The sequence below is a fragment of the Nyctereutes procyonoides genome, unplaced genomic scaffold (genome assembly GCF_905146905.1).
Source record: "Nyctereutes procyonoides isolate TBG_1078 unplaced genomic scaffold, NYPRO_anot_genome, whole genome shotgun sequence".
Lineage (NCBI taxonomy): Eukaryota > Metazoa > Chordata > Mammalia > Carnivora > Canidae > Nyctereutes > Nyctereutes procyonoides.
In genome coordinates, this window is record NW_026575035.1 from 13,133,426 (window position 1) to 13,149,057 (window position 15,632).

A 15,632-nucleotide genomic window follows, 5' to 3' on the forward strand; every position below is an offset into this window, starting at 1 on the left:
AATATTTGCCTTATATGTATGTGTTTTGGCTTGATTATAATTAGAGTGCTTAGATTTGTTTCCTGCTATCCATGCACATTTTGCTATATATGTGAGGCATCATAGGTTTCTTATTTATATCAATTATTAATAGCTGCATATTAATAGGTAGACCATAATTTTCTTAACCATTCTCTTCTTGATGAAAGCTTAACTTAGATTGTTTTCAGTATTTCATTGTAAATACTCTGATGAACATGTGTGAGACTAGGATTCTTTCCAGGGATGGCCAAGAGAAAGCATCACAGTAGCAATCTGGAGACAATTACAAAACTATTTTTGGTCTAATAGAGGAACCAAAACTATTGACTGCCTGATTTATATTAGGCACTTGTAGTACATGCTTTACATGTTTTCTCATTTAATCCTCAAATAATCAGTGAAGTGAATAGTATATCCATCATTATACTTACCTGATTGTATTATAATCTGTTTGGACCTGTCTCCTAAGAATTACATTTTATTTGAGTCTTCAGGGTCTATTTTAGTTCCTGGCACATAGTGAAATTCAATAGATGTTATCCTTTGAAATGACTGTTTGAAAGTTTTGCCTAGGGATCCCTGGGTGGTGCAGCGGTTTAGCGCCTGCCTTTGGCCCAGGGCGCGATCCTGGAGACCCAGGATCGAATCCCACATCGGGCTCCCGGTGCATGGAGCCTGCTTCTCCCTCTGCCTATGTCTCTGCGCCTCTCTCTCTCTCTCTCTCTCTCTCTCTCTCTCTCTCTCTCTCTCTATCATAAATAAATAAAAATTAAAAAAAAAAGAAAGTTTTGCCTAGGGTTATCCCTGCACTTAATCATTCAAAATTCTCTTCTTTCTTTCTTTCTTTCTTTCTTTCTTTCTTTCTTTCTTTCTTTCTTTCTTTCTCTTTCTTTCTTTCTTTTCTTTTTCTTTCTTTCTTTCTTTCTTTTCTTTTTTCTTTCTTTCTTTCTTTCTTTCTTTTTTTCTTTTCTTTTCTTTTCTTTTCTCTTTTCTTTTCTTTTCTTTTCTTTTCTTTTCTTTTCTTTTCTTTTCTTTTCTTTTCTTTTCTTTTCTTTTCTTTTCTTTTCTTTTCTTTCGTCTTTCTTACCTTGTTTCTTGATCCAGGTTTTACAGATCTCTGAGATAGGGGATTGGTAATAAGTGGATTCCAGGGTTGTGGCCTGAAGTGCACTATTTAGACCACATCTCTGATTTTAAGTTTTGTCTGTCTCTTTTTTTATCAGTTACCTCTGCCAAAAATTTTCTGTCAAGAGGAAATCTTAGTTAGATTTGTATTAATGGATACTTATCACTGATGAATGTTTATTTAAAATTACTGTATGTTATTTATTCATTTGGGGTTTAGTTCTTTCTCTTGTTATTTGGAATATTCACAGTGAGATATATTAGAACCACTCTGTAGCTTCTTTCAGAGGAGGGAGGAAGAACTATTCTTGATAACCTACAAAGCTGGAGACTAAATGCCCACTAAGCATTCCAGAGTCCACTCATCCTGCACCTCTGTATTTGTATAGCATTAACAGTTCAATTCATTTTTAACTAGTTTGCTTTTGCCTTTATATATTTTGCCATATTGTATACCCTTTTGCAGCATACGTTGTTAAGAGTTCTCTATTTCATGGCTTCTACACTGGGCATGGAACCCACTTACAAAAAAATAAAATAAGAGTTCTGTACTTCATCTTTCTTTTGGTGTTAACATAGAAAATCTTTGGTTTTATAAAATTTGAAAACCTCTATTTTTGCATACTTGGAGTATACTTTGATTAACAAATTTAAAATGTAAGGATATTGAGTAGTTTAAAATACAATTTTCTTATACACAAGCTGGAAAAAGTATAAAACTTTGGAATACCAGATAGTGAGACCAAGGTCCTCCACTAGAAAATAAAGAGAAGCCTGCTTTTAAGTTCTTCTATTGCATCATTAGTTGATTGTGAGAAGTGAAAATTGCAGGAGTCATTTGAGGAGCATCTGTAAGTCAGGCTTATTTTGGTGTTTGTGACTTACCAGAGAGGAATAAGAGGAGTAATAAGAAATACAACTATTTCAAAATAATTGAATTAAGATCTTTTTCATTATTGTGACCAAGTGTCACTTCTTACAGTTATACCAAAGACACAGTGCATTAATGTTTCCTAAATATGCCCTCATAATTACTACTTTAACTATGGAATTTCTTATTTTGAAAGTTTATATCTTTTATATTTTTGAAAGATATATATATACCTAAAGTACACTGAGAAAACTATGTTTATTCTACTATTCTATAATTCAGTAGAATTCCTTATGATTTTTAATTCACACTATACAGCACACTTTGCCCTTATAGGTTTTTTTACAAAGTTTTAATTTTTTTTTTAAGATTTTATTTATTTACTCACAAAAGACACACAGAGAGAGCAGAGGGAGAAGCAGGCTCCATGAAAGGAGCCCGATGTGGTACTCGATCCCAGGACTCCGGGATCATGCCCTGGGCTGAAGGCGGCGCTAAACTGCTGAGCCACCCGGGCAGCCCCAAAGTTTTAAATTTGAATGAGCAAATGAAAGTATGTATTTTCTTGTCACTTTACTGTAAGCATTTGTTTTAATAACACTGTTGCTAGTGTTTTCTCATAGCTTAGCTGTTTGTTTCAAGCCCTTTTCCTAACTTTGTAATAGGTTAATGGTATTTGTAAAAAAACAAAAACCTCACAGTTTCCCCTGGGGAACTACAATAAGGTCTGTCATGATAGTTCTTTTTTTTAATATTATTAAATTCTATTAATAAATATAATAAATTTTTTTAAGTTAGTTTTGTTTTCAAAACTGTTCTGGATATTGTTGAAAATTCACTATTTCAACTTATAATTGTGTTTACTATATAAGTAAAACTTTAAAATGTTAAATACCTTTTTCCCCCCTTCTTTAGGTATGGCTGATGGCAAGCATTGTACTTTTCCACATCTGCCTGGCAAAACCTTTGTCTATAATGCTTCTGAAGATAGACTGGAATTGTGTGTGGATGCTGCAGGACATTTCCCCATCGGTCCTGATGTTGAAGATTTAGTTAAAGAGGCTGTAAGTCAGGTTCGAGCAGAGGCTACTACAAGAAGTAGAGAATCAAGTCCCTCACATGGGCTACTAAAACTAGGTAGTGGTGGAGTAGTGAAAAAGAAATCGGAGCAGCTTCATAATGTAACTGCCTTTCAGGGAAAAGGGCATTCTCTAGGAACTGCATCTAGTAACCCACACCTTGATTCAAGAGCTAGGGAAGCCCCAGTTGTAAGGAAGCATAATACAGGGACAGACTTTAGTAATAGTTCCATTAAAATAGAGCCTTCTGTATTCACAGCTGCTCCTAGTAATAGTGAGCTTATTCGAATAGCTCCTGGAGTAGTTACAATGAGAGACAGCAGGCAGCTTGATCCTGATTTGGTTGAGGCCCAGCGAAAAAAATTGCAGGAAATGGTTTCTTCTATCCAGGCTTCAATGGACAAGCATTTGCGGGATCAAAGTACAGAGCAGTCATCATCTGATCTTCCTCAAAGAAAAGTAGAAGTTGTAAGTTCTTCTGTGAAGTCTGGGAGTCTTCAGACTGGCTTACCTGAATCTTTTTCTTTAACTGGTGGCACTGAAAATTTGAATACAGAAACAACTGATAGCTGTGTGGCAGAGGCCCTAGGAGCTGCATTTGCCACAAGGTCAAAAGCACAAAAGGGAAATTCAGTGGAGGAGCCTGAAGAGATGGATAGTCAAGATGCTGAGATGACAAACACAACTGAGCCAATGGATCACTCTTGATTTAATTAGAGGCTAATAAAGGCAGAATGTTTATTGTGAATATGTAACATTTGTTGGCTGGGCCACATAACTTGATTAGTCATAAAAAATCTTGTACGTATATAATTCAAAGATTATATCTTGTTATTCAGTGCATGACAGCAAGTGTGTGATTGGCAATAGCTTTTAATATACTGCTGCCCAGGCTGGCTCTGAATTCCTATAAATTAGTTATTAGATCTGCTGAATTTCTTCCATACATGTGGTTCTTTGGAAGTTTTTTGTAATTTTAGTTCCATGAAAGTCTTAATGTTTCAAACATGAAAATTCTCTTGCTAATGTTTGATTTCCTGAAAAGGCTAGAACTGAGGGGGGAATGAGATTTTGCTAACATCGATGTCATCAAGGTAACCATTCCACATATTTGAGTGTCAAAAGATTTATGTAAATTTAAAGGTTATCTGAACTAAATTGTATTTTAAAATTCATAGAAGGATTTATTAGAGACAGATCCGACATTTCCGTGAACGTAAACACATTCATAGAGATACATATTCTTGATGAAAATATCTTGAGAATAGAGTGTAATGATACAACATTTTGCTGACTTGAGCAAGGCTGGGGGAAAATATCTATTCTAGAATTATAAAGTCAATGTGATTCAGTAATGTTGCTGTCTGAGCCAACACAGCCAATTGTGTGCTCTGTCGTTGATAAAATGTTACCATTATTTTTTTAATCCTGGCCTGGTCAAGTACCACTGAATTTTTTTTTTTCCTTAATCTTGAGAAAAGTTGATTGCAAAGTGTGGTAGAAAATATAAAAATAATGGTAGCAGTAGTTAATCTCTAATTTTCAGAGTTTGTCAGATTCACAGAGAATTTATATATAAGAATTTATCTTTATGAATGAGTTACATTGTTCTACAATTTTGATCAATGGTATTTAAGCTTATATATGCTAAGTGTCTTTGAGCCCCTTTGAACCAAAAATGTTTCCTTTTTTCCTTAGCATCCATAAGATTTTCTTTATTTGTTGGCTTCACTTGGATTTGGATGCAAATTTTACTGCATCAGACCCTGATCAACTGGGCATTTGCTTAAATAGTGTATTCATCAAATCTTTAGTGCCAGTTTCCTCAAAAAGCAGCTTTCATGCTTATTATCTTAAAGACAAAGAATGTTTATCCTGAGATTGGTATTGCACTATTTTATCCTGTTCTACAAATCTGTATTCTGAAATGTACATTTCAATCCATCTTTTTCTTTTGTTCACTGAAATTAAGTTGAATTTGAATGGATGAAAGACAAAATGTATGTTAATACAATCTCTTATCTAGAGCATTAAAGCCTGGCTGTCTCTGTTTGCACATGTAACAGATGCAGAACTGTGTTTGCAGTCTAAGAAAATTTACATCAGAAAGTATATTATTAGATGTTTCAAAATTTCAACCTGTTGATTTATAATGAACATAGACAGTATTTTGACTTGTGTTTCCAAAGAGAGGGAGGTTTTGGATTTCGTTCTATGAAAGTATCTCTGACTTAATCCATTTACTAAATGAATTACTCCATTCGAATAAGGAAAGAATGGAGAATCTAGACATTTTGCAGGTGATATCTGAGCAAGATATATTTTTGGGTTAGTTTTATCACATCACATTTAAAACTATTTTATCTCAATTCTAAATTTACTACCAATTATCTTAATATGTTAAGAGCAGGAAAATTTTGGACTTCTGTATTGTGCACTCATTTTGCATAAAGAACTGCAGCTACCAAATAATATTTCCCATTTAGTTATATAGGTGCTTCTGTGTATTAATCTAAAAATTACAAATACCACTAACCACTATAATTATTTTTGGCTTTTTCAGCCACTGAAACTGGCTTTTTCTTATTAATTTAAATACAGAAAAACTGTTTAACAAGCAAATGCACTGCTTCCAGGTAAATGATATAATCACCTTTTCTTTAACAAATATTTTCTTCACCTGTGGCTTGGCATGTTTAGTTAATAACTGACAAATATACTCTCATAGCATATAGTAAAAATATCAGAAATAAATTTTATCTTCCTATTAAATACTTGCATTTAGTCAAATTAGAGTGCACTTGTGAACATTAGAAGGCCTTTAATCTCTGATCACACTATTATTTTCTCTTGCCACAGCAATGCTATTTAGAAGACAGGTAGGTATGAATATAATAATAATAGTTTGGGTTCTCCTTTGATAAAGAATAAAAGGCTTGATTTTGAGAATGGTCAGATTTTTTGAAATTATTTTAAATCTGCTGAAATTCGTTTGGGGTAATTAGTAGTTTTTGAGAATTGGGCCAGGTATCAACATCACAAAGAAGTTTTAGAAACAGTTTTTCTTAATTTTCATCCTTTGTTGTTCCATATGGTTATCATAATCAAATACATGACTACAGAATTCTAATTTTTTAGTGCTGCCATTTGTGACCACCACAACTTTGAATCCAAGCTAGAGATCATAATCAATTAAAATATTTTTTTGCCTTAGAAGTAACATAACTCCATCTTATAATTTAATTTGTGATGTTTCACTGAAACTTGAAGTAAAATTGTAAATTTTTAGTAATCCATTTTATAGGTAATCATACCACGTTTGAATTGATGACCCAAAGTCCAGGTAGAGTTGAAGGTAGTGTATGTGTAGAATATTGGTAATGAGAAATGGTTGAAATTGAAGAACATGAGACACTGCCAAATATTATGAGCTAGAATATAATGAACTACAAGGGAATGGTTACTCAGGAACTAGTTAAAGAGCAAACCCAAGGCCTGTTTTTTCCCCTTTTACTATGTTTCAAGTATTTTATTGGGACATGTTAGGATAAAGACCTGAGAAATTTAGCAAATGCTACTGACTGTGAAATTTGCTTTATATCTTCTGATGATTTTTAGTTTGGTTTTTACAATCAAGCCTACTGCTCACAATTAAGATACCAATCTGAAATGCATCTGTGAATCCCAGCCACAGGTCCTTATTGCCATTATTTTTAAGTATCTAACTTAATTTGAAATGAGCAGACTTTTGCATATGGTCTCTTACCTCAGGGAAGATCACTTGCTAGCAACTCATATATTACTAATGACAGGTTTTTGAGAATTGTACTGACATCACATGTTAGCTACTAAACGCAAATTTATAACTATTATTTTATGTAGTTGCCTACTAATACTGGCTGCTAGTGAACATTTCTTTAAAAATTTAGAGGTCACTAATAACTAATCTTTAGGTATGAAGTTAACTCATAACTTCTGTCATTAATTATGCTTTGGTCAATATAGCAACAATATCATACTGTGTTTATTTCAGCATATCAACACAGTTTTGTCTTCATTTTTCAATAGAAGTTTGAATTGGCCTACACTTAAAATACTGCAGAGTAGATTTTGAGTTTCATGATTCCCAAAACAAGGCTTCCATAATAAGATTTTCATAAAAACCTTTGCAAAATTGAATTAAACTCCATTCAGTATGAATTTTAAATGACCTTTTATCACGGTAGTAGTGAAATACATACTCTATGTAAGTTAGGTAGATACATTCTACAGTTCATGGTTACCATATAATTTAACAAAATTGTACATTGTCAAGACTCTTCATAGTTAACATAATTTTCAAACCAGAACTATTCATTTGAAAACATACCATAGTAGAATGTTTACTTAAGAAATAAAGAGCTATTGTAAGATTTGTAGCTAACTGTAAGTTCTGCCACTCTTAATAATTCTTTGAGATGCTAAGTGTTTCAATTCATATTTAATGATAATTAAATCATGGAAATTTTAAAGTTTGTTCCAAAATAGCAGAAATTGTAAAAATTGTGAATTACTGGAGAAAATGCCATTACTTGTATATCTGACATTTAATTTTTTAAATTATGGAGTCTACATGCTTTTGTAGTATAATATTAATACAATGATTATTCTCTTGTAAAAGAAAAGGAAAACTAGTAAAAAAAAAGTTTTAGTTGATGTTATCTGCTTGTGAGTATCAATTACTTAGTATTAAAATTTGAAGGTATTGCATATTTTTCTTGAGAATGCACAAGTCCCTTCCTGAGCCTTTACGCCTGTGGTAGGGCAATAAAAGACTGAAAAGGTTATCATTATTTTCAGGTTTATTGGACTTGAAGACTTAGTGCCAAGAGCTAGAAAGTCTACTTTTTTTGGAGGGAAATACTCTTTAGAATATGTAAAAATAAGTAATAATGTAAATATTTAGGAAAATTACATAGCAAGTGCTTTAACTGCTCAATTAAATAGTATAAATGTTCTATCATCCCTAAGGCACTGGCTGTTACCCGTTATTTTCTGATTCTGTTGTTGCTGTATATATTACATTTGAGTAATAAATAATTGGTAATAGTGTATTATAACTATATAGTGTTCTACAGCACACCTCACTGTACAGTATTTGAAGTTTTCTTTTATATTAATAAAACTATAAGTTAAAACATACTGATTTTCCCCTCGACTTCTCCACATTAGCTTTTTAAAATAACTTTTTATTCTTGAGTTTCCTGGAATTATACTTTAATAATATAATGCATGAAAATATAGTTCAGTTTTGTGAAGGAATTCCTAATGTAGTACAGATCTTTTTAAAATTTCCTTTAGTGGGACATCATCTAGGAATAGGAATTTCTCCCCTTTACTGTGATCTCAACATAAATGAAATGGACTCAGAAAAGAATAAGCAAAATTCCTTTAGACATTTTACATAAATGTAATGCGTACTGAATATTTAAACAAAACACATGTTGTAATAGAGAACTTAGTTTTGTGCTGGTTTTTCAAAAATACTGATTAGAGATAATGAGGGAAAGAAGGGAAATCTAGAAAATAGTAACTTACCATTTGTATGGCTTAGCAATCAAAATGACAGATTTACTTTTAAGTTTTAATGTGTGTGCTCAATATCCATTTTGTTAGAGTAGACTTGTTTAACTTAGAGCAGAGCCTCAGACCCTTGACTTTTAGAGTTGAGTCTTGGGACACTGCTTACTGTGTGATCTCTGTGCTTCAGTTTCCTCTCTAGTAGAATGATGAGGATATCTACTCCTGGGGTTGTTGTGAGGGTTAAATGAGTTAACACGTATCTGATGATTAGAACAGTGCCGACATACAGTAAACATTCACATGTTTACTATTACTGTTATTTACATATCAAAATAATTCAGTTGACATTAAAATGGATAAATCCTCATAGGACACACATTATTTAAATAATTTATTAGGTAAAAACTTGCTTTGTGTCCACAGTTAATGAGCTAAAAACTGGTTTCTATGTTCAAATATTAATGCAAGAGCTTAATGACCACATGCAATACTGAAAATCTGGAGAACTGACAGTCTGTACTCTGTGACTAACTTGTTCTGTGACCTAAGGCAGGCAAGTCATGGAGCCTTTCAAGGCCTCCGTTTCTACTCTAACCTTTTGGTTGTTTAGTTACACTCTTGGGCTGATCGTGTCATCATGGGCTCACTTGCTGATGTCATAGTGCTGATGGGACAAGTGACATTGGTGTGGGCTTTAAACTAAACATAATTAGCTTTGCTTTATGCTTTGGTTGGCTACACTTGTCCCAAATTTGGACTTGAGGTCTTGTAAATGGGTCCTACTGGTCACATACCATATAATTTGGAGCTTTCAAAAACTTCAGTGAATAAGATAAACATCCTACTTACATACTTCAGTATGGATTTTATTTTTATTGACTGGCTTTTTCAGACCCCAGTAACTGCAATTATGACTGCATAGTTGATTGTTTCTAATCATTAAAAATGTATACAGAAAAATCAAAGTCTTTAATTCATTTTCTAAACTATGTATGGTATACTGAGGTGAAAAACTTACAGGCTCTTTAAACTTGTACTCTTTCCTCGTTGGAACTAAATCTGTCTTTGGTCCATTTGTCATACCACATAAATCTTTCGAAAAACAAATTGTGTGGGAATCTGGGAAGATTATTCCGGTTTGTCAGTTCCATGTATAAAGTAACATGTATAGTATGAGATCTCCCTGTAAAATAATGACTTATATTTGATATATGGAATCAACATTATATACTTGAATCATTCATTCATTTAATCTGGTTGTTAAGCACTGATCAAAAGCTGAGCTTCTGTTCTAGGAACTAGGGGAACAGTTATAAACGAGACAAATTCCATGTAGCTTAGAGCTACATCCCAATAATGGAAACAAGCAATAAACACATTCATAATAACTATCATTTAGTGACCATTTCCCTGTATGTAGACAATAGGTGAAACACAACATGCAATAATTCCTTTAACCCTCAAAACAACTCTTTGCGGTTGGATAACATCGTTTTCATCTTTCAGGAAAAGGCTCAGTAGATTAGGTAGTTTACCCAAATCCTGGACTTAATAGGTGTCAGAGCTCAATTTAAACCTAAATGTTTATGACTCCATAGCCTAAGTTCTTAACCTGAGGGCTATATTTGTAATTTAGCAAAGGAGTAAAATTTGGTGGTCACATAAGTCTTAAACATCTGTTGTTAAATCTAGCTTGTTTTCAGGTACACTAATCTGGTGTGAAATGATTGCAATGTGTACTACCTGGCTTTAATTTCACTTCCTACAATTTCCCTGCCTGAACCCCAGGCCTCCACTTCAAGTTCTTCCTTCCTTGAGTTTGTTTTCTTCCTCCAAATTTGGAGGTGATTTAAAGAAGGATTTCATAATTTCTTAGATGATTGATGTGGGTAAATTTGAGACTCATTGTTTAGATAAAACTCCAACTCTCTCATTTCAAGAACCTGGAATAATTGTCATTTACTAAGCAGGTCTGTTGCTTTAGTGGGAAGGCTCTCCAAAGGTGATGTTTCTCAAAGGACAGTGCATGGGCTACTTTTATCACATCTTGAAAACATTTCTATGAAATCTGTTATGTGCCAGGTACTCTGGTACACATAAGGAATAATAAAATGGCAAGAAAGATTCTTCCTGACATCATTTTTAATGAAGGAGAGAGTCATTTAGGGGCACTTCGGTGACTCAGTCAAGCGTCTACCTTCGTCTCAAGTCATGATTCATGATCTTAGGGTCCTGGGATCAAGACCTGCATCAGGCTCCCTACTTGGAGAGTCTGCTTCTCCCTCTTCTCTGCCTCCTCACTGCTCGTGTTCTGTCTCTCTTTCTCAAATAAAGTCTTTTAAAAAATTTCAAAACTATATAGAAAGACACCCAGTTTCTCCATCCCGATTACTTAATAACTATTTAGGTGGTTACCTCCCTAACAGGTCTAATCTCTTGATTTGTCAATTTTAGACAGTATTTGATTCTTCCATTATGAAAGATGAGTGCCCTGGCTCTCTTTAGATCATCTTTCTAGCTTCATATAATATCCTAAGTCTGCTTATTGAGCTATCAACTTTAGATATTGTCTCAACTTTCCAGTATGTAAAATGAAGAAATTATCATTTCTATACTTTATAATATCCCTTATCCTCCCATTTTGCTTTCTACTTTTATTAGCTATACTATTACTATTATGTAGTCTGGGTTTATAGCATTCAAAATGTGTTGTATAGTCATAATTGCTTTAAAAGTAATCTATTGTTTGAAAACAGGTGAGGTGATCCCAAATGTCAAAATGAGAAGGATTTTCTGAAACTCCAACTAGAAGTTAGAACTTTCTCAAGGCAGATATTATAAAATAAACAGATTTGTGTTTTAAAAGATCCTTCATATGGCCAAGTGGAGGATACAGTGGATTGAACAAGATTAGAGGAGATCAGTTAAAAGACTTGCTATAATTGGGAGAGAGATGAGAGCCTGAACTGAACCACTGGCAGTGGCAATATCAAGGAGAAGATGTTGGAGAGACGGTAAAAAGGTCAATCTAGACTCTCAGGTTATAAGTTAAGAGGCTGGAAGGTGGTGCTACTAATTTAGGATACAGGAGTAATTACAGATTGGTGGAAAGGGAGTGAATTTCATTTGGGGACATGTTGAATTTTGGGAGTTAGATGTAGTTCAGGAGAGGGGCCGGGGTTGCATGTGAAGATCTGTGAATCCTAGGATGTGACTGAAATTATAGAAGGGGATGAGATGGCCTAGGAAGAGACTGTACAGTGAGAAGACAGTTATACGCAATTTGGGAGTATGCCAACATTTAAGGAGCTGGCAGATGAACAGGGACAACCAAAACACTTTGAGATATGGAAATTATGGAGCTGAGGACACAGAAATTGAGGGATACAAGTTTCAAATAAAAGGAAGTAATAAAAATGCTGTAGAGGGCAGCCCCGGTGGCGCACTGGTTTGGCGCCGCCTGCAGCCTGGGGTGTGATCCTGGAGACCTAGGATCGAGTCCCATGTCGGGCTCCCTGCATAGAGCCTGCTTCTCCCTCTGTCTGTATCTCTGCCTCTCTCTCTCTGGGCCTATGAATGAATAAATAAAGTCTTTAAAAATAAATAAATAAATAAACAAATAAATAAATAAATAAATAAATTCTTTTAAAAAATGCTGTAGAAAGTTCAGGTAAAATGAATTTCTTTCAAGTGTCCATTGGATTTAACGGCCACAATTTCAATGGATGGTGGTAAAGTTTAGATTATAAGAGTACTGAAGACTGATGGCTAGAGAAGTCAAGACACCTTTGAAGTTTAGCTGAAAGGGAAGATAGCAGATACAGGTTTATGGGATGGATGGATGGATGGATGGATGGATGGATATATTTAGATCAATATTTTCAAACCTACTGGAGCCAGTGTCCCCTTTTTATAACAATATATTCTGCTCCCTATGCCCTACTAAAGTGATATTCATAGACAACAAATTTCTTAATTGTTTTAATGCTCTCCCAAAATGTGGAGAAACGAGAGATTTATAATAAAGCTTATTAGGCACAACTAATCCAGCTGACGGATATCAGTGGGCTGCATTTCTGTCTCAAAATCTTGAGTTACCCTCAGTGGTAAGATTTTCTAAAATGAGAAAACAACTTTTGATTAGGTCTGAACAAAATAAAATAGAATCTTCCCCTGGTTTACATACTAGTTGTATTTCTGGAAATAGTGTATTTTAAAGCTACAAAAAACAAAAACCATGCACTTGTATTTAAAAGTTGATCCTGGTTTAAACAATTATAATCAGTTTTTTCACTTATGTTACTGTCTGATTGAATGTTGAATGGAACTCAGGTAATTCTTCCTTGTGCAAAACTGTTTCAAATATTACAAGTCTTGTGTTCCTTAGAACTGGCACTCTAAATGCCAATAATGATCTTCAATAACCACACATTCCCCGAAAATCTTACAAATTCATTGTTCCCTTTGGGAGTGCCTGGATGTACTGGGCCAGGAGAGCAAGGGAAGCTGAAAAAAAAAAAAAAAAGATATTATCTCTGATTAAGGTGGAAGGTGATAAAATTGAAAGTAAAGGTAGAAAGATTAGAATTAAAGATCATATCTTGGCACATGTCATGTTTCCCACAGATAATCAAGTCCTGCTTTAAGGATTTTGTGGTATCATTTTTTATTTCTCTTATTTAATGCCGAGTTCTCGCTCTCTTTAATTTTATTATTGAGAGACACAGAGAGGCAGAGACACACAGGCAGAAGCAGAAGCAGGCTCCCTGTGGGGAGCCCCATGTGGGACTTGATCCTAGGATCCTGGGATCACTACCTGAGCCAAAGGCAGATGCTCAACTACTGAGCCACCTGGGTGCTCCTGAACACCCTCTCTCTTAATCTGAGGTTCCTAGCCTTCATTTTGAACCCTCAGTTAGTAGGCTCATTTTTTTTAAATGAGTGCTAAATTTTGAACACTATGAAATATCACCTTCTGAAGAGAAAGCACTAGTTTTATCATTATAGGCCAAAAATGTTGAAAGAAGGTGTAGTTGCCTATTCTGTAACAAATTACTACAAACTCGGTGGCTTAAAACAATACAAACTTAATATTCCAAGGTTCTGGAAGTCAGGATTTCAAAGAGAATCTCCTTTAGCTAAAATCTGAGAAGAGAATCATTTTCTTGATTTATTTAATAGCTTCTACAGGCTGCCCACATTCCTTAGTTCATGACCTCTTTTTCCATTTTCAAAGCTAACGGTAGAGCATTTCCAAATCTATCTCAGGCTCTCCTGCTCCTCTCTTCCATTCTTAAGGACTTTGTGATTACATTGGGCCCTTCTGAATAATCCAAACTAATATACCTATGGCAATATCCTTAATTTAATCATAACTGCAAAGTCCCTTTTGCTATTAAGGTATTCATAGATTCTGGGAACAAGGACATAGATATTTTTGAGGGGGCCACTCTATCTACTATAAGAGTAGAGCAAAGAATATTGGTTTGAAATAGGGACACTTTATTTTTGTTTATTTTTTTATTTTTAAAAAAGATTTTATTTATTCATGAGAGACACACACAGAGACAGAGAGAGAGGGAGAGAGAGAGAATGACAGACACAGGCAGAGGGAGAAGCAGGCTCCCCTCAGGGAGCCTGATGTGGGACTCGATCCCTGAACTCCAGGATCAGGCCCTGAGCTGAAAGCAGAGCTCAACCGCTGAGCCATCCAGGCATCCCAGGACACTTTATTTAAAAACAAAACAAAACCTTTTATTTAAATTCCAGTTAACACAGTGTACTATGAGTTTCAGGTGTACAATATTGTACATGGTTCAACACTTCCATATGATACCTAGTGCCCATCACAAATGCACTCCTTAATCCCCATCACCTATTTAACCCATCACCCCACCTGGCTCCTGAAAGAGGAACACTATTTTTTTTTAATTTTTAATTTAATTTAATTTAATATTTTTATTTATTTATTCATGAGAAACACAGAGGGAGGCAGAGACATAGGCAGAAGGAGAAGCAAGCTCCCTATGGGGAGCCTGATGTGAGACTCGATTCCAGGACCCCAGATCACAACTCAGGGTATTGCTTTCCAGGTGCCCTAATAGGGACACTTAAAACATTTTTTTCTCTTATGTTTGTTTTTTCCTTGGAGATCAACCACTCTTATTTTTGCCTTTAAAAGCCAAACTAAGAATTCTATAGCACCTTATGACACTATGATTTCTATTTTTAATTTCCATCAAACTTAAAATAGCATCCTAAATGTAGAGATTACTGAAATACATTGGTAATGGGAGAGGTTGGAACAGACATTTATGTATCCAAGATATAATTCTAAACCTGATTTTTGTTTTCAGACTGAGCACAAAATATATATGGTTTCATCATTTCCGCCAAGCATATTTATTTAGCATTATCAATATTGGAGCAAATTTTATATAACATACTTAAGCTTTTTCTTTGCATTTCCAGCTTTTTAAAATTTAAATTCTATTTTTTATATTTTTAAAGGTTTTATATATTTGAGAGGGAGCGAGCCAGCAAGTAAGTACGAGCAGAGCAGGGGAGAGGCAGAAGGAGAGGGAGAAGCAGACACCCCATTGAATAGGAAGCCCAACATGGTTCCTTGATTCCATGACCCTGAGATCATGACCTGAGCCAAAGGCAGACACTCAACTGACTGAGCCATCCAGGCGCCCCTCCAGTTCATTTTTTAAATTAAAAAATAAAATAAACAAGAATTTATGCTTTAAAAGTCAAATAATCCAAAAATACATAGGGTAAAAAGTTAAAGCCTTCCCTGCTCCCATCTCATCCCTCTTGCCAAAATAAAACACTGCTAAACAGTTTGGTGTGCAGTCCATAGACCATTTTCTATAATGTTAGACACATACATACACCCTGAGGCCTTATATACATAAATAACATTAATCATACAGTTCTGCTATCAGCTTTTTTCTACACCATACTATAGC

The 15,632-nt window shown here is 34.5% G+C and overlaps 1 protein-coding gene across 1 annotated transcript in view; it reads left to right on the top strand.

The window, feature by feature from the left end:
* The window catches only part of VCPIP1 (valosin containing protein interacting protein 1), a 30,886-nt gene extending 23,095 nt beyond the window's left edge, over nt 1-7,791 (top strand). The window contains exon 3 of the mRNA XM_055318302.1: nt 2,933-7,791. Coding sequence (XP_055174277.1) covers nt 2,933-3,804 — 872 coding nt within the window. The 3' untranslated portion in view covers nt 3,805-7,791. The remainder of the gene's footprint in view (nt 1-2,932) is intronic.
* Nucleotides 7,792-15,632: the final 7,841 nt, after the last annotated feature.